This window comes from Colius striatus, chromosome 26 (assembly GCF_028858725.1).
Source record: "Colius striatus isolate bColStr4 chromosome 26, bColStr4.1.hap1, whole genome shotgun sequence".
In the NCBI taxonomy this organism is placed as follows: domain Eukaryota; kingdom Metazoa; phylum Chordata; class Aves; order Coliiformes; family Coliidae; genus Colius; species Colius striatus.
The window spans coordinates 4,030,461-4,049,117 of NC_084784.1; the positions used below are offsets into that span (position 1 = coordinate 4,030,461).

General features: G+C 57.7%; 1 protein-coding gene across 3 annotated transcripts; it reads left to right on the plus strand.

Moving 5' to 3' along the window:
* Positions 1 to 4,767: 4,767 nt before the first annotated feature.
* GMIP (GEM interacting protein) lies at positions 4,768 to 18,657 on the plus strand. 3 transcript variants are annotated; one of them, XM_062015426.1, is made up of 21 exons: positions 4,768 to 4,917; positions 8,352 to 8,445; positions 8,519 to 8,594; positions 9,270 to 9,333; positions 9,858 to 9,983; positions 10,202 to 10,266; positions 10,401 to 10,511; positions 10,744 to 10,824; positions 11,570 to 11,758; positions 11,859 to 11,996; positions 12,521 to 12,711; positions 13,107 to 13,228; positions 13,481 to 13,567; positions 13,682 to 13,780; positions 13,868 to 14,007; positions 14,239 to 14,427; positions 14,499 to 14,636; positions 14,730 to 14,926; positions 15,263 to 15,557; positions 16,385 to 16,505; positions 17,053 to 18,657. In XM_062015426.1, exons 1-21 carry the CDS (start codon positions 4,896 to 4,898, stop codon positions 17,490 to 17,492), a joined length of 2,985 nt encoding a protein of 994 aa, XP_061871410.1. In that variant the 5' UTR covers positions 4,768 to 4,895; the 3' UTR covers positions 17,493 to 18,657. The 3 variants fall into 3 exon arrangements, with proteins under 3 accessions (XP_061871410.1, XP_061871411.1, XP_061871412.1); XM_062015427.1 differs by having other exon boundaries at positions 11,859 to 11,930; XM_062015428.1 differs by lacking the exons at positions 4,768 to 4,917; positions 8,352 to 8,445; positions 8,519 to 8,594 and having other exon boundaries at positions 9,277 to 9,333; positions 9,863 to 9,983.

Sequence of the window (18,657 nt, forward strand, 5' to 3'; positions counted from 1 at the left end):
CACCGCAAAAAGGCCCAGATTAAACCCAAAAGGGCTGGTGAGGGACGTAGCAGAGCTTGTGCTGGATGATGGTGGCTGAGGGAAAGAATATTCCACCTACCCTGGGCCACTTACTGGCCTTAAAAAAGAAGGGAGGGATCACAAATGAGGAGCCTGGAGCAATGGGAGAGAGGCAAAGGGCAGCATTTTCACCTGTTATTATCCTGTCCCAATGGAACTTTGATGTCAAGGACACACTGCTCTGGAATTTATGTGAAGTTCAGTCCCATTAACAGGGGACTTTTACCAGCCCCACCCAGCCAGGGCTTTTTTTTAACCATATTTCCCTCTGTTTGAACCAAAAGATGCCCTTTCCTTGGTGGTTGTGCAGAACAACAACAGGCCAGGGAAGGGACACTGAGCATCTGTCAAAACTGAAGCTGCCAGGGCACTGAAGCTGCTGTGGTCACCGTCAGGAGAAACGGCTGCTCAGCTCCTCTCTCTGCTGGAGGGGTTTATTGCCCTGGTAAAAGAAGCTACAATGCTCCTGGGTGTGCTTTAGACAAAAGCCTGAGGTGGGGGTCACTCTTTTTGTACAACAAAGCTTCACAAGACGTGGGAAGCCCAAGAAAGCTGGAAGAGGGGGTGGGTGGGAATCCCTTCCCTTGCAGGTGGGAGGCTGAGGGGAGGCAGAAAAACCCCCCAAACCAGCCCCAAACACGATTTCTCCATCTCAGGCTCCACCAGAGAGGAAAATCCTCCTGGCACAGAGGCAGGGCACGGTGCTGTTAAGACGTTTAGCTCAGCCTCCATGCATGGGGCTTATTATTTCTATTTATAGGTGACAGAACAAAGGGCACTTGAAGGCTGAGGGACAGTTCCTAAGTGCTCTGTACTGCAAACAACCAATTACTGACAGATGGACTCTCAAACGTGCCACCTCCCAGTCGGTCCGTGTGATTTCTTGCTTAACTCTTCTCCCTGCCACACGATCTTCCCACAAACGGCTCTGTACGAGAAAAACACACACAAGAAACAAACAGAACACGTGCAGGTGGGAGAAGGAAGATGCTGCACAAGTTCCAGACAGCACAGAGTTAACGAGCGCCTTGGGGGGAGGAGGGAGGAGGAGGATGGGTCTGATCTGGGAGATAGCCTGGGAAGTGAGTAATTTCACAACTCCCAGGTGGAATGTGGAAAATCCACCCAGGCTGACACCCGCCTGGGGCTGCAGACTGTCCTGTCCCACGCAGGCTGCTCCTCGCACGGTCCCTGCAGCAGCAGCCTGCGCAGAGCCGGCAGCGAGCACCGAGATGCTGCTGCGGACGAACAGCGATCGCTGCCGGGATGCTCCGGCTGAGGAAGGACGGTGACAGGGACGGACAGCTGCCCCCACACAGCGTTTTCCCTCGCCGAGGACGTCGTGGGTGGATGAAGGACACGGAAACCTTTCTCACAAGGATCTTCAGGGTCTGGTACCCAAAACTTCCCCAGACTCGTGTTTCCCTTCGCTGGAAAAGGGTGTGAAGAGACTTGATAACTCAGGCTTGCTTGGGTCGTTTCTCAGGAAACTCTGTTGGCAGCTCTGCTTGAGTTAGAAAGGAATAAAAGCTGAGAACATGAGAGTTCATCCCCCACCCTCCTCCTCTCTCTGAGTCCTTTGTCTCGCGCGTGTCCTTTGCAGGATGCCCCTTCTCCTCCTTCCCACGAGGAGCCCCTGGGACTCTGCAGCTCTGCACCCAAAAACGTAACCTGAGCCAAACAAACCAGGCTGAACCCCCCCAGACTCGGGAGAGCTCTGCAGAGGGTGCTGCTCCGAGCCATGAACGGGCCAGCAGCCCGGGGCAGCCACGAGCCCGGAGCTGCTGCCTGGGCTCCGGCCCCAAGCCGCGGCGAGCTGGCGGCCAGCGACCTGCTGAGTGTCACCACACAGCTGAGGAACGTCGACAGGAGGTTCCAGAACTTCCGTGAGCTCTTCCAGAAAGGTAAAGATCTTTCATTCTGCTTCTTTGCTCTCAAATCAAACAGGTTCCCGCTGGGCACAAGCCACCCCGTCTCCTCCTTGCTGCGTTGTTTGCTTGATGGAGTGACTTTAGGTGGCTCTCAGGGCTGTTTGGGGTGGCTTCTCTCTGTGCAGGCATTGAAGTATGTAAACATCTCTCCCTAGAATGAATTGCATCCACCCATAAAGTTTCAGAGCACTCAACCATCTAAGTGCAGGAGTTTCCTCCAAAAGCGATGCAAAAACAGCTCAGGTGCTGTCGCCAGCAGCAGCAATTAAAGTGTCTCAGGGAAGGGCTGGTGACCCTGTGCAGAGAACTGGAAGGAGCCCAAATGTCCCCAAGGTGAAGAGAGGCTGGAGTGGGCAGCGATGGGAGCCCCTGCTTGTCTCCAGCAGAAGGGTTGTGCCCATCTGCCCCACACCCCAGCACCTTCCCCCTCTGCTCTGTCCCTGTATTTCTGGGACACTCTCCAGGCCAGAGCTCAAGTAAATAAACCCAGCCTGAGAATGAAGAAAACTGTTGTCACAGGCTCTAGAAACCCTTGTAGAGCATTACCAGAATCCCTTCAGGTACTTGCTGAACGTTTCCCTCCCCACGGAGGCATCTGGAGCCGCCTGGTCCTGCTCTCCCCACCCACGGCCGTGAGCTGTAGCTCCAGGTCACGGTGACTGCCACAGCCCCGGCACACCACACACGTTGGGTTGGCCACGCTCCTCCAGCAAACTCCAACCTCGCTGCTGCTCTTGGCTTTCGTAGAATCAGAGATTCATTTGGGTTGGGAAAAGCCCCTGGAGCTGCTGGAGCCCAGCTCTGAGCCAGAGAGGGATCCTGTCTCCCCTCAGCCTCCTCTTTGCCAGGCCACGTGAAGTTCCACATCCATCCCATGGCTGCATGTGGGTTTCCTACTGTGCTTTGGTCCTCAGTGCTGGTTGTTTCCTCTTTAGCAGAGAACTCGAGGGCTGAGGCAGCTCTGGTCGCTGTCCCTGGCAGAGCTGAGGCGAGTTTGCCCCGGCAGAGCTGAGGAGGGCAGCTGCTGCACACAAAAACATCACCTTTTCTTCTCCCTCTTTTTTTTTTTTCAATGTTAGGAGAAGTTATTTCAGCTTCTGTTGAAGCCAAACTGTCAGACCTGCTGCAAGCCATCTCCTCCCTGCTGAGCACGTTCCCTGCGCTGCCCCGGGACGCCGTCTGGCCGGCCGTCACCTCGCTCATCGCCACCATCAACGGTAACCCCACAGCCCCAGAGACCCCCAGACACGCTGTGGTGAAGCCACAGCAGGGAACCCTGCAGCTCCAGGGCTGCTCTTGATTTGCTTGTGTGTGTTGGAGGTGTCAGGACACCTCTCAGCACCCAGCTCCTGCAGGGAAGGAGGTGTCCTACGCCACGCTGAGCTGGGACGGTCGGAGCATCAATCCCTAACGCTCTTCCCATCCTCATTTTGCACCTTGGTTTCTTGGGAGCTCAGAGGTGCTTAAACCTAGTGGGAAATGCTCACTTGAAAACCAGCCACAGGCAGACATTAGTCCCTGGCCTTTGTTTTGGGGGGGGGGTCAGGCGAGGTCCAGGAGGAAGCATCAAGCGCCCCTGCCCAACGCTGTGGTCTGAGCAGAGCCAGGACTGGCAGGAGGCTGCGGTGGGAGGTGGGAGGAAGGGAAGTGCCGTAACCACAGCTCCTCCATGGCTTCCCTCCCCTGCCTTCAGAAGCCTGGCTGATGTGACAGCCCTGTAAAACAGCCCTGGTGACGTACAGGGGAGTTTGGTGAGAGCTCACAGGGGCTGCAGCACAGGGCAGTGGGTTTAAATCCTTGCCACTGCCTGGGGAGTGCTCCCAGGCTGGAACCCGTCCTGTGACAGGCTGCTCCCCGAGCTCATTCCCTGCCTCACTGAAACCTCACACAACTGCAGCTTCTTTTTAGTCAGGGAACAAATCCCCTCCAAGCTGGGATCTGTTTCCAGCTCCAGCAGGGCTGCAATCTCCCAGAGGCTCTGGTGAGGAGGAACGTGGCTCAGGAGAGACCCTGAGGTGCTCACCCTGTCCTTTCTATCCCCCTTTAACCTGGAGGCTCTTTCCCCTCACCACCAGCAGCTTCTCAGCGATCCCCCCGGTGTGTTTGGAAGCAGAGGGAGCTTCTCAGGAGACAAGAGCTCTCTCTGGAGAGCAGCTGCCAGCTCTGAAGGGCAGGAGGGCTCAGAAACGGTCCCTTCCTTGCCATTTGTGTGCGTTATGCAAAGTGCATGTCCAGGCAGCTGTGGTGTGGTGCAGCCATGGTGCAGCCGTGATGCAGCCGTGGTGTGATGCAGCCATGGTGTGGTGCAGCCGTGGCGTGGTGCAGCCATGGTGCAGCTGTGGTGTGGTGCAGCCGTGGTGTGGCGCAGCCATGGCGTGGTGCAGCCGTGGTGCAGCCGTGGTGTGGCGCAGCCATGGCGTGGTGCAGCCGTGGTGCAGCCGTGGTGTGGTGCAGCCGTGGTGTGGTGCAGCTGTGGTGTGATGCAGCTGTGGTGTGGTGCAGCCGTGGTGTGGTGCAGCCGTGGTGTGGTGCAGCCGTGGTGCAGCCGTGGCGTGGTGCAGCCATGGTGTGGTGCAGCTGTAGTGTGATGCAGCCGTGGTGTGGTGCAGCCGTGGCGTGGTGCAGCCGTGGTGTGGTGCAGCCGTGGCGTGGTGCAGCCGTGGTGCAGCCGTGGTGTGGTGCAGCCGTGGCGCAGCCGTGAGCCTGCCGGGGCGGAAGCACGGCTGCAGGAAGCCGAGTCGCACGCGCCCGGCGCTTCTGACGCTCGCTACGGGCAGCAGCCCCGTGGCACGCAGCTCTCGTGGGCCTCTGCACGACTCCTGCAGCTCTGAGCTGAGCTGCTGCGCCCAGCCGTGGTGCTGAGCTGGGGGATTCGGGATCCTGCTGCTCTCAGAGGGCTCGGCCATGGGAGACCCGGAACCAAGCGGTACGTGAGGGATCTGAACCCACCCCTTGTGCTGTTTCGTGTTGGCTTTCTGGGGCGTGATGGGACACGAGGTGCACCCAGGAAATTCAGGAAAGTTCCTCTAACAGGGGCTTCCAGGAGGATCCAGCCGGGTCGGTTGTCTGAGTCTGGCAGGTTGATGGGTTGGTGCTGGACGCTGACTGAGGACGTTGGTAATCAGGAGCTGAGCTTGCTTAGGAGCTGCGTTGGGAGAGTTTTCTGCCCACCTTTCCCCTCCAGAGCGTTTCTGTGTCCCCAGTGACGTCTGCACGACCCTTTGTCAGACCTGACACCGGCACCTAACGTGCCCATGGCCCTGTGTTGCGGGCAGAGGCACAAGCAGAGCCCGCTGCTGCTCCACCTTCCCCTTTTCTGCCCACCCAGAGCTTGCACAGCTCCTCTTTCCCCTTTCTCTGCGTGTGAAGCTCACATTAGGCAACAGCCCTCTGTGCTCAGGGCAGGGGCTTCCAGGCTGGTGACGCTTCTGAGGCCTCTCCAAGGCTCTTGGTCGCCAGGCTGCAGCTTCACCGGGAGGGATGGTGACGGTACGAGCCTGGTCACTTAATAAACCCACCAAAGAGCAGGGCTTTGCTTTGGACATGCCTTTAGAAGGCTGATTAAAGGTGTGGGCTCAGGTTTGTCAGTGAAGCAGCTTGTTACACGCGACCAAGAGCAGCATCTAGGACGTGACACGAGATGCGAGCAGAGCCTGTTACCGACAAACCCTCCCCTGCTCGGCTTTGTTCAGCAGCTCTGCTGCAAAACCAAAGTGACTGGCAGGAGCAGTTCTATCCAGTCTTACTTTTGCAGCCAAGAAGTGTCCTAACTCCTCCTCCTGCTGCCCACTGGGGAGCCCTCTCAGTGCTGCCTGGTGCTGGAGCATCTGCTGAGCTTCGCTGCCTCTCTGGACGCTTCTTGTGATCACTGACAAACCAAAGCCCCTGCTCTCAGTTTCTGCTCTGCTGACACCTCAGGAGGATTTGCACACTCTCTTCATCGGTGAACTGATGTATGAAGTGGAAATTCTCCTCTCTGCCCCCTCCCCACCCCCAGCAGCACGTTTCATTAACCCCTCGTTAACACCCGCTGCTGTGTCTCCTGTCAGTCTGAGCTGCTTTGGCAGCACTTCCACAACCTCCCCAAAAAACAGCTCCTTTGTAAGCCCAGCCTCTGCCAGGGCTGTTTCTCCACTCAAGTAGGAAGAGAAGGTGGTAAATCAGAGGGGAGATGGGCAGTGGGGTTGGTTTTGCAGAACCACTGTCAGGGAACTTGGGCTGTTTTGTTCCCAGACCCATTCACAGGAGCATCCTCCTGTGCCAGAGCTGGGGCCTGGCTGGGGGATGTCTTGGCTGAAGAGAAGGGGTTGGATGCTGGAGGGGTGGGAGCTTTCAGCCTTATCTGGTTTAGTTCACACCACCTGCAGCTTGGCAAGCGGGGGCTGTGCTGGGACCTTCTGGGCAGGACCCAGCGGAAAAGGTTGAGATGATGTGTGACAAAGCTCAGAGAGGGTGAGCACAGAGAGGGAGGCTGGGGGTGTGACACTGAGCTCTGGCACCGGGGCTGCCCTGAGGGAGGGTTTTACTCACAGCCCAGAGGGAAGTGACGCTTCTGCTGTGCTGCACAACAGCCCCTCCAGCTAAAAATAAAGGGGCTTGATCTCCAGGGAGTTGCTGTCTAGAGCAGCCTCCTGGTTGCCGTTGGCTCGTCTGGTGAGGTGGCTGGTTTTAAATGTGGTGTTCATGTAGTGAATGGACAGAGGCTGGAGCTGGAGTCTCCCTGAGCCCTGTCCCAGCTGCAGGTGATGCTCCAACCCCTCGTCCTCTCTGGCCAAGGCAAAAGGGCTTTGAGCAGCGTCTGAGAGATGAGCTGGTTTATGGATGCTGATGGGAGCCTCTGCACCACGACACCTCCCACTTAGAGCAGCTCCAAGACAGAAGCAGAAGGTTCTGCTTTGGCCCTCACCTCAGGCTGAGTCACTTCTTCCTGTTGCACCATCCTCTGCTGGTGGTAAAGGAGGGACAGCCGGGCTGTGCATCTGCTCACAGCACCAGCAGGCAGCACTGAGACGAGGTGGAGGTGCCTTGCATCTGTTGTGCCTTGGACTGTGAACAGCTTGTGTCTCTTCCAGAAGAAAAGGAATCATGCTGGAATCCCAGAAGGGTTTGAGTTGGACCTGAGAGGTCACTTTGCTCCAACCCTCTGCCATGGGGCAGGGGCACCTTCCACTACACCAAGATGCTCTGAGCCCCATCCAACCTGCCCCTGAGCACTGCCAGAGCTGGGGCAGCCTGTGCCAGGGCCTCTCCACCCTCACAGGGAAGAACTGCATCTGCACCTCTCCTCCTGCAGTGTGGAGCCCTCCCTCCAACCCTTGCACACAGACCCTCAGGTGCTGCTGTGGGAGCTGTTGGTTCACTGGGATGATGCAGGGACAGGCTGCAGTTTGGCATCGTGTTAGGAACAGGGCTTCCCTGTCCTTTCCTCCCAGTTGTGCCTGTTTTTAAGCTGATGAGAGGGTTTGCTGGACTGATGTTTGTGGTTTGGAACTCTGTCACTACACAGTTGCCAGCACCCTCCTTGGACACCAAACCAGGGGCTCTGTGGAACAAACTCCCTGATACTTCCCCACCTTCCTTTTCAAGGCATCAAATCCTTTCTCTGCCTTGCCTGACATCTTTACAGAGTGAAACAAAACACACCTGCATGTGCTCAGGGCATCCCTCAGGGCAGCACAGAGCAGCATCACTTCAGCAAGGCTTACAGATGCTGTCAAAACCCAGCAGACACTTGCTGCTCACTCAAAACCCAGCTACCAGTGAAGCAGCTTGGTTCAGCTCAACCACATCCTGTTTCCCTGAGTGTCAAAAGGACAAAGAACAGTGAAACGTTCCTTTGTGTGTTTTTTAAACCGATTGTGCCCAGGTTTTCTTTTTCCCTCTAGCAACCAGAGAATTGTTTTGGTTCAAAAAGACCTTTAAGGTCATCAGATCCAACCACTGACCTGCCACAGCCACCACTGACCCACAGCCCTCAGCACCCTCAGCTCCAGGGCTGTGGGACCCCTCCAGGGCTGTGGGACCCCTCCAGGGATGGAGCCCTGAACCCTGTGGGACCCCTCCAGGGATGGGACCCTGGGCAGCCCAGGACAGGGGCTGACAACTCCTGTGGGACCCCTCCAGGGCTGTGGGACCCCTCCAGGGATGGAGCCCTGAACCCTGTGGGACCCCTCCAGAGATGGGGCTCTGGGCAGCCCAAGACAGAGGCTGACAACCCCTGTGGGACCCCTCCAGGGCTGTGGGACCTGTCCAGGGATGAGACCCTGGGCAGCCCAGGACAGGGGCTGACAACCCCTCTGCTGACCTGAAAGAGCTCTTGTCTCAGGCCTCTGGGTGGAACCATTTCTTCTCCACCTCCAGGTCTTGGCTCTCACGAGAAGGCACCCGAGAGCAGGAAGAGGTACAGCGAGATCTTCCGGAGCCTGGACGCCATCGAGATCTCACTGGGAAACGCGTACGTGGGGTGAGGTGGCTGCAGCAGCCTCCCCAGCCCTCGGGCCACCGCCCACTTATTGTCCACTCTGCAGGACGGTGGAGATGTTGATGGGTGATGCTGAGAGCAGCGAGGGCACAGAGCCCAGCCCAGCGAGGGAGCTGCTGCCGGTAGGGCAAAGAGCGAGAGCCACGGGTTGCATTCGTTCAGCCCCTTTGCCAAAGTGACACGTCTCTGCTGCTGTAAACTCTGTGCTGTTGCAATGGGGGGTTTGGGTGATCACCTGAAAAAACAAGCCCCAGTTACAGCTCTTGAACAGGCAGAAAAGGACTAAGGAAGGTGTGAAAGGTGGCATCGGAGCAGATGATGTCTGGGGGAGACACTCAAGCATTTGCTGTTTCAGTGGGAATCGCAGGTTTAGGTTCTGTGTGCTGAGAAAAACATCAGCTGGGACAGCAAACCCCAAAGCTGTTGGAGAGCCAAGCACCAGAAACCCCCGAAACGTGGCCCTTCAGAAACACAAACCCTTCAAAGCAGAACTTGGGCAGTCTGGGGCTTTTGGGGACAACCAGCCTCGGTTCAGGCTGTTCTGTATCAACCAAGGGGCTCTTCTCCCCTCGTCACATTATCCCATGAGCTGAACCTCAGCCCAAGAGCAGAGCATGGTGTGATCTGCAGTGAGAGCTGCCAGCCCCAGCCTCGCAGCCCCTTTCCCCCCCTGCGCTTCCTCAAAGCCCAGGCTGCTGTTTGAAGGGCTCTGGCTTGCTTAGCTCAGCAAAATCCTCCCTCCTTGACATTTCCTTTCACCACTTTTTTTCTCTCTCTGTCTTTTCCCCCCCACACAGTTGAGTGAAACCTTCTCCAAGAGCAAACCCAGTTCAGAGAGGCAAGTGCAGCCAGAGCTCACAGGTAACGCTGCTGATGGAAAGCCAGAGAGGTGATGTGCAACACAGAGCTGGGGTTCCCTTCACAGAGTCCCTGTGGAGAACACAAAAACACACACCCCTAAGCTGCTTTCTCACTCACCTCAGCCTGGAATTGCTCAGGTTTGCTGGCTGCAGGGTGCTGAACCTGCTGTGGGCTCTGCCAGGGAGCAGGAGTCCTTCCTGCAGCCCCCAGCAACCCCCCAGGTCCTTCACTTTCTGCCTTTGGAACAGATGAAATCTAAATGTTTAACAATAACTAATTAAAGTGGGGAAGCAGAGAGATGTCCCTGTGTAACGTGCCTGGGACTGGTGTGGTTCCATGGCTGGGACAGCCTGGGGTGGCTGTGAAACAGCTCACTGTGCCTTTTATTCAGTAAAACCCCCTTGTTGTGGCTGTTACCAAGTGTTTTACAGCACCAGCTCCCGAGGCTCCCCCTTTGCCCCCTCCTGAGGGAGCTTCTGCCCATCAGCCAGAGCTCTTCCAAACCTTGGCTCCCTCTGCTGCAGCTCAGGAGGCCGACGAGATGCTGAGCAGATGCGAAGGCGGCATCGAGGCGGCCCTGGACTACGCCAAGATGTGGTGTAAATACGTCAAAGAGCTGCTCAGCTGGATCGAGAAACGCCTGAGCTACGGTGAGCCAGGGCATGGAACCGGCTGGGGGGGCTGTGCCCTTCCAGCAGCTTCTGTAGGAGCCTGGCAGCCGAGAACACCCCGTTGCACGCAGAAACGCCTGGAGTCGGGATTTCTTCTTCCCTGAGTGACCCCAATTGGAGTGGAAGGACTCTGGCTCTGCCAAACCCGCCTGTGTGACCACGAACCCTGTGCCTAAGCCCCTCTGCCTTTTTCACAGAGACAGAGTTTGCCAAGGGGATGGTGAAGATCGCAGAAGCAGGACGAAACGCCATCTGCCACCAGGTACAGGTCCCCGTGAGCCTCCTGCCCCGCTGCACAGGGCTCCCCAGGAGCAGGATGGGGTCCTGTGTGGAGCTCATGTGAGCCCATCCACAAGTGCCCCATCCTCTGACATCTGCTTGTGTCGGTTCCTGCAGCACCAGATGCCTCTCCGGGCTCTCTACACCATGGTCCTGGAACACGACATCAAGGTTGGAAACGCGGCTGCTGAGGCTGTGACACTGCTCCACCAGAAGGAATTCTACCAGGTACCCTGTTTCTCAGTGGATTTGCTTGAAAGGTCAGATGGAAGCATCCCAGAGACCTAAAGAAGGGGTTTATCCTGGCCTGGAGTGGGTAGGAGAAGGAAACACGCTCCAGGTTTAAGGGAACAAGGAGCATCTGTCAGGGGTTGCTTTCTGAGGTCCTGCCCTCCTCTCTCAGACCCTTCCTCCTGCCTGGTGAGGAGCTGTTGCTGTCCTAACTATTATTCCTCTGCAGCCTCTGTCAGCCAAGAAGAATGAAATTGAGAAGTGGAGGAAAGAATTCAAAGATCAGTGGGCAAAGGAGCAGAAGAGAATGGTAAGAGGCTGAGAGAGGGGCCTCTCCTGGCTCAAAACACGGGAAAGGGACAACCAGTAACTAAACAGCATCATGTGAGAGTGAACAAAGCCCCTGACGTGCCAGGGCACTGCTGTGCCAGTCCTGCCAGAGCCCATCACCTCCTGCCCACGGTGCGGGCTGGCAGAGCAAGGTTGGCACACGCTGAGGGGGGCACCCCTGGGAAGGTGGGCTCCAACCTCCCACAAAGCTCTGCCACCACCTCAGCAGTGGCTCTTTGCTCCAGGGCTTCCTCCTGGGGAGGAAGGTCACAGAATCACAGCATGGTGGGGCTGGAAGGGACCTGCAGAGCTCACCCAGCACAACCCCCTGCAGAAGCAGCTCCCACCTAGATCAGGGCACACAGGAACGTGTCCAGGGGGGTGTTGAAGCCCCCCAAGGAAGGAGCCTCCACACCCTCCCTGGGCAGCCTGGCACAGGGCTCCCTCAGCTCTCATGGAAAGAGTTTTTCCTTGTGTTTAGATGGAACTGTTTGTGTTCCAGCCTCATCCCATCAGCCCTTGTCCTGCTGCAAGATGCCAAGATGCTCCTGGGTACCTGGCAGCACGCGACCCAGGGCAGTCAGGTCCCTACTCAGAGGCTCAGGAGCTCCTGTGGACCTCCTGAACTTTGGGAGGAGAGAGCCAAAGAGCCCTTGTTGAACAGCACCCACTTGGAGCCATGAGAGCACTGTCCTCACTGTGGCTCGTTCCTTTCCCCATCCAAGCACGAGTCGCTGTCGTCGCTGCGCAAGTCGCGCCTGCAGTACACCCAGCGCTGCGAGGAGCTGGACAGAGCCAAGCAGCTGAGTGCCAAGGCTGAGGACGAGTACCAGAGCTCAGCCAGCACCAACCCGGGCAGCGCCAGCCGGCAGCTGGAGAGGCGGCGCCGCTCCTGTGAGGATGCTCAAGCCAAGGTGACGGGCGCCAGCTCTTCCCCCCTCGCCTGGGCACCGCAGCGTGGTCTCACCCCGCTGACTCTGTCCCACCTTTGCTCCGCCTGTGGCTCGTGCACAGGTCCAGGAGGCAGAAGCTCAGTACAGGACGTGCATCAGCGACGCCAACCTCCGCCGGCACGAGCTGGAGAAGGTGCGAGCCAGGATCGTCTCCCACGTCAGGAAGCTCATTTACCAGGGGGACGAGATGCTCACCTGGGTACGAGTGTCTTGGCACGTCCCCTCTGACCCTCCTTTCAGGGAAATGTGCTGTTCTGGGGGAGAACTCTGGGTTCCTCACGTCCAGTCGCCTCGTCCCTGATGGTTCTCGAGCGGCTGCAGTTAGGGGAGTGCTCTGGACATTGCTACCAAAACGATTCTTGGCTCTAAAGCCACGTTTGCTGCTGGGAGGACACAGATATGCATGGGGAAAAACCAGTCTCAGGGGTGAAAAGCTCCTAGAACAAGGAACAGCCACGAATCCTTTGTATCTGACCTGCTGGGTAGAACTGTCAGTAAGCAGAACTGCAGGTGACTGAGGACTGGTGAGCAACTGGGAGGAGGAAAAAGCACCTGGGAGGAGGAAAAAGCACCTGGGAGGAGGAAAAAAGCACCTGGGAGGAGGAAAAAGCACCTGGGAGGAGGAAAAAAGCACCTGGGAAGAGGAAAAAGCACCTGGGAAGAGGAAAAAGCACCTGGGCTTCCTCTAACCACGAAGGGCTTTTGTTTTCTTTCCCCTGTAAGGTCACTTTAAGGATGTTCAAGCAACGGCAAGCTCAGTCAGAAGAGATCCCAGCAGGATACCAGCACCTGACCGAGGTCTGCAAGCCCTACAGAGCGGGCGAGAAGTACCTGGAGTTCATCCAGGCTCTGCAGAAGAAAGACATTCCCATGGAAGTGTTTGAGTTCGAGCCACTGGCTGCTGGAGGGCAGAGGTAAAAAACAACCAGGAGTGGAAAACTTTCCCTCCAGCTGAAAGGGCAGAAACAGAGAGTGCACAGAACACACCCACGGTCAGCAGCACCGCTGCCATGCTGGGGCTGCTCAGGAAAGCCCACGGCCTCAGCCCACGGCCAGTGGCCAAAGCTCTGGTCCCTGTTCTCTCACCTGGGTGCTGTTTGATTTCCAAGCTTGTCCTGCAGGCAGAAAAGGTGAAATTACATCACACCGGTTTGGTTTTCCCACGCTAGAGTGTGTTTTGCAGCCTCTCTGCACGCACAGCTCACCCCTGTGAGGTGCTTGAAGCTTGGAGGCTTTGTCCCAGGTACCTCTGATGGGACGTTGTACTTCAGTCTCCACTGATAGCAAATTGCTTGTCACCCCTTCCCAGGTCCCCTCCCAGTAGCAAAAAGAAGCTGGTGTTGCATCACACGGGACCCTCCTCAGCAGCCAGAGACGTGAGCACTCCGGATGACACGTCCAGGAGGCAATTCTCCCCAGATGGTGAACACAGTGAGTCTGAGTTAACAAAGAAGCCCCAGTTTTCTCCCCAGACCCTGTGGTTTCATTCAGATCAGCAGCCAAAGAGGTGGCAGAGGTTCTCAGATCCTCAGGGGCAGTGCTTGAGGCTTTGCTCAGGCTGGCAGAAAACAGTGGCCAGTGCTTGTGGGTTTTCTTGGGAGCTTCAAAGCTTGGGCTTCAGGCCGGTGTTGAAGTGTCCTGAGAGCGCTTGGGATGGTCTGACACTGCATCCACCTTCCACAGGTGCAAACAGATCCCTCTGCAGCGACACAGAAAGTCTGGGTGGGAGCTGTGAATCCCGCTCCCTGGACTCTCCCAGTTCCAGCCCAGGTGAGAGCTGCAGAAAGTCAACCCTAACCATTGCCCAAAACCCTAAAACCAGAAGCACAACCCCACCGACCCCTCTGGCTGAGGACAGCCGTTGGCATTTCCCCTCTTCTCAAGGCAACACCAGCAGGAAGCTGCTGAAAGCTCCATCCACTGGCACCGTGTCGTCCTCGGATGACTTCGAAGAGAGAGAGTCCCTGCACACGCTGGAAGCCGGTGAGGCGCCCACAGCCCTGACTCCCCCCGAGGGAGCCCCAGCCTGAGCATCGGCTCCTTTTCACTCCTTCCTGCCGTGTTCTGCAGAGAATGGCTCGTCCCAGCAGCAGCTGAAGAACGTTTCCCTCTCGTGTGCTGCCCAGAGCCACCGGCTCCGCCGCCTGCGGGGACCGTCCAAGTGCAGGGACTGCGACACCTTCATGGTCAGCGGCTTCGAGTGCGAGGAGGTGAGGGAGGAGCTGGTCCTGAGGAAGGTCTGGGGTGGGGGGATGAACTCCCTCTGCAAAGCTCTGTGCTTTTTTACCCCCCATCCCGCCCTGGAGTGAGCCTGGAACGAGCCTCTTGGGCTTGGTGGGACGCTGGTGGTTGAGGGAAGGGGAGAAGTCCTTCAGGCTCAGCCTCTGCTGCGGCGCTGGACCACAACCAGACCGCACTGGGCTTGGTTGTGCCGTTCCCAGTGCTGCCTGGCCTGCCACAAGAAGTGTCTCGAGACCCTGCTCATCACCTGCGGCCGCAAGAAGCTGCCCAACCGGGCGCCTCTGTTCGGCATCGACTTGGCGCAGGTCCCTCGGGACTTCCCGGAGGAAATTCCCTTCCTGGTGCTGAAATGCACCTCGGAGATCGAAGCCCGTGCCCTGGCAGTGCAGGTGAGGGGGGGTTGCTCTCACCTCGGTCTCCTCTGCGCCCGGAGCTCCTGACCCGCTCTGACCCCCCGCAGGGCATCTACCGGGTCAGCGGCTCCAAGGCGCGTGTGGAGAGGCTGTGCCAGGCTTTCGAGAGCGGCCGCAGCCTGGTGGAGCTCTCCGAGCACTCCCCCCACGACATCACCGGCGTCCTCAAGCATTTCCTCAAGGAGGTGGGTCCTGGGTCTCGCCTGGCTGCTCTCCTGGGAGCCAGAGCAGTGGGATGGATGCACTGAGCTGCTCTTCTCGCTCCCCTCTCGCTGCAGCTCTCGGCACCGGTGCTGCTGCCCCAGCTCTACGACGACCTCATGGCGCTCGCCAAAGAGCTGCAGAAAGCTGGGGAGGAAAAGCTGGACTGTGCAGGTTTTCCCTCTGACCCCGTCCAGAGCATGAAGGACTTGCTGAGCAAACTGCCTGGAAGCAACTACAACACCCTGAGGCACCTGATTGCCCACTTGTACAGGTGAGGAACGTGCTGGGTAGAGCTGGAGATGGGCACGAGAAGCACTCTGGGCTTCCATGACCCGGGAGAGCCAGGCAGGCAGCTGAGGAGGGGCTGAAAGTAATCATTGGGAAAGAAAATCTTGCAGGGACTCACTTTAACGACCAAGGAGGACCAAAGTGCAGAGCAGGAGGTCGAGGAACAACAGGATCCCAACCCTCCAAGCACAGGCTGCACCACGCAGGCAGCCGCTGGGACCTGTCCCCTGCCCAGACCGGAGCTCTGCGGCTTCTCTCTCTGCTGGGGGTGCTGTGTCCTGTCTGGGAAGCCTCTGACACTCCCGTTTCCCTTCCCCAGGGTGGCAGAGAATTACGAGGAGAACAAGATGTCCCCAAACAACCTGGGCATCGTGTTTGGTCCCACGCTGATCCGGCCGGGCTCGGGGAGCGACGTGTCCATGTCCTGCCTTGTTGACTCCGGGTACCAAGCCCAGATTGTGGAGTTTCTCATCCAGAACTACGAGAGGGTGTTTGGGATGGACGACCTGCCCTCGTCCTTATCCCCAGGAGGTGAAAACCCTTCGCAGGAAGCATCAGCAGCAGAGGGTGAAGGACCCGAGAGCCCGAACACAGCCCAGAGCGTGACCCTGGAGGTAGAGACACCCACCGGGGCTCCCTGACCCTGCTGTAACACACAGGGAGGTGCAAGAGCCGTTCAGAGAACGCTTCCCACGGAGAGCACAACCCTTCCCTCTCAGGGGGTTGTTCCAGGAGGAAGGAGCAGAGAACCTGTGGCACGTGGAGCAGGAGAAACAGAGATAAACGAGTGTTCTGTGCTCTCCCCGAGCTCCACTGCTCATTCCTCACAGGATTCCTCTGCACTGACAGCCAGGAGTGGGCACAGCAGCCCTGAGCTGGGGCATGGAGGGGCTTTTTACCCTTTCCTGGTTGTCTGGTGAAAGAGGAAATGACTTTCCTCGAGGTTAAGCCAAAAGGAGTGAGATTGGGGCTGGGGGACGCTCTGGCTCCTGTTCTGGAGCCGATGTGGGTGCCTGTGTGTCTGCAGGGACCTTGCCCAGGCTCCTGGTGGAGGGAGCACAAGTCAGAGTAGCTGTGGTTACAGCTGAGCTCAGCAGGGCAGGCACAGTTTGCTTCTGCTGTGCAGGAAGCCTGCAGGGTTAACAAACCTTCGCAGAAAGCACTGTGAGAGACACACAACAGTCACATTGGGGTCTGCAAGCCCAGCCCTGTGGCAGTTGTGGTCTCACAGCACATCCTGAGCCATGTGTTTCCTCTCCTGTCCCTGCTCCTTCCCCATTCCCCCGAGGGCTACAGGATCTGAGACAAATCCAGGTGTTTCCAGCTCCAGCAGCTGCCTCCATTCACCTGGCTCTGAGAGCAGCTCTTGCCAAGCAGGAGCTGACAACATCTCCATGTCAAACAAGGGTCCTGTATAAACACCCCTGGCTTTTCCCAACAGAGCCTCTCCTCCCAGCACGGTGCAGTCGTGGGCTGCGCCTCTGAGAACTCGTCCTGCAGAGAGGCCGTGGATGAGCTGACTCTGGAGGGAGCCCACAGCCTGCTAAGCCTGGATGCTCATGGTAAATCCTGCTCTGCTGCTTTCCACACCTCCTGCCTGCCCTACACAGCACAGAGAGCAGAGCTGGGTCCTTTGGCATGGCTGCTTGGGCTTCCTGCAGTGACCCGTGGCTGAGCACCCGACATGTAGCTGCAGGAAACCTCTGCAAGAGCTTTTCCCCGCTGCTGCTGCCCCAGCCTGAGCTCCCCATCACCTTCCTGGCTGCAATGCACTGAGGATGGCTCTAGCAATAGGGACCTGGATGCTCTCCTGCAGACAAGTAGCTGCAGGAAACCTCTGCAAGAGCTTTTCCCCGCTGCTGCTGCCCCAGCCTGAGCTCCCCATCACCTCTCCTGGTTTTAATGCACTCAGGATGGCTTTAAGCACAAGGACCTGGCTCATCTCCTTCACCTCTTTCAAACACACACCTCGTGGCTGCTCCTGGCTGATGAAGCTGTTCCAGGGGGTGTTTCAGCACGAAGGGCTCCGCTGTCCCTTCCAACGGGGGAACCTGCTGCTTGCAGTGACGTTGCCTCACACTGTTCTAACTGCCTGGTTCTTTCATGCAGAGATGAACACGAGTGTTGGCTCTGAGCTGGAGGACCTGGAGGACTCTGGGCAGGAGAAGACAGACAGTGACTCAGAGTCAGTGCTGGGGACCAAGCCCAAGGGCCACTTCAGCCGACAGCCCGTCAAGTACATCCGAGTGCAGGCGAAAACGAAGCCGGTCATTCCCACCTCCTCCAGCCTGGCCCTGTGGGCTACCAACGTGGCCACCGAGCCTGGTGCAGAGGGCAACGCTGCTGAGAGCAGCTCCAGCACAAAGGAGGTGCTGGAGGAGCTCAGGCAGGGCTCGGGGGGGAGGCAGCAGCTCAGACACTTTGAGATCACGCAGGAGACAGCCAGGATCGTCTCCAAGTTCAAAGCCAGAGATGCTTCTGCATCCCCTGAGCCTTCTCTGGACAGCACCCAGAGAGCAGAGGACGCCAACCCAGGGACATACCTGTAGGAGTAACCTGAGGGGTGCCAGAACAGCAAGGGAAGGGCTGAAAGGACTGAAATCCTGCTGAGCAGAGGAACAGCGATGGGGAGAGAACGGCCTGACTGCTTACCAGGCAGGCTGGAGAGAAGGCACCTGCCTGGTGGGGTCTGAGCTAGCCCAGGGCTTGCTTTTCACTCGTTAGCAAACCCATGTGAGCAATAGAAGCAAGCCCAGGGGCTCGCTGCCTGCTCAGCACGAAGGGACACGCGGGAAGCAGAGGAAACACGGGCTGCCTGGCTTTGCAAGAGCTCAGCAAGGAGGATGCTGGGCAGAAAATGCACCCAAAGGCTCATTTCCAGGCAGCTGCAACAAGCACTGGGGTTTGCCACTTGTATTTCACAGCTTTTTTTGGAGCTTAACTCGCTTTTTGAGTGTCCTGGGACAGGGCACAGGGGCAAAGCTCCTGCCCTCGGGACCCTTCTGCTTCCCTCGCTGGAGTCAGCACGAAGCCACTCAGCCAGGGGAAGAGCTGCTGTGTTTGTCTCCAGAACAGCAGTTCCCTTTCCCTCAGAGCACGTGGAGCTTGTGCAATCCCCACACGTGAAATCCCCGACCCCCCAGATGAGATTCCTGGGTTCTAAGGCGAGGCTGTTCCGAGCTGCTGGGTCTCACCCAGCCCTGGGCTACCCCGATGCTCCCCTCTGCAGCAGCTTTTGCATCCACCCAAGTGGCCCCCGAGGCTGGGGCAAAGCCGGTCCCACAGTGCCACCTCCTGACAAGGGCTTGGGGAGGGCTCTGAGCTCCGGGATGGGCATTGCTCAGCCTCTCAGGAGCTCCTTGGTCTGTCTCTACACACCCACGACCTCAGAACCTTGTGCACTGAGGCAGGTTTTCAGCGGTTGCTGCAAAGGAGCTGGGAGATGAGACCCCCAGGGCTAAAGGGAAACGTTACTACACTTCCCCCAGCTCCAGAGGGTGAAGGATCCACTTTGCAAACTGCTTTTGTCTCCTCCAAGGCTCCATCCTGCCTCCTACCACAGTTAGAAGCAACGCTGAGGATCTGCCCTCAGCCCCTGGCTGTGCAGGGCCAAGGGGAGTTTGCACCTCTGCAGCAATGTATATTTGTACATGAGAGTGATTTGAGGCCTTGAAGAGTAAATTATCTCTTTGCTGTAGAACTTCTGCAATAAAT

Coding starts and splice junctions, on each gene's coding strand:
- GMIP (XM_062015426.1), top strand. CDS start 4,896: ATGGGAGACCCGGAACCAAGCG. Junction 14,927..15,262: donor CTGATTGCCCACTTGTACAG/GTGAGGAACGTG, acceptor TCCCTTCCCCAG/GGTGGCAGAGAATTACGAGG. Junction 16,506..17,052: donor GCTAAGCCTGGATGCTCATG/GTAAATCCTGCT, acceptor TCTTTCATGCAG/AGATGAACACGAGTGTTGGC.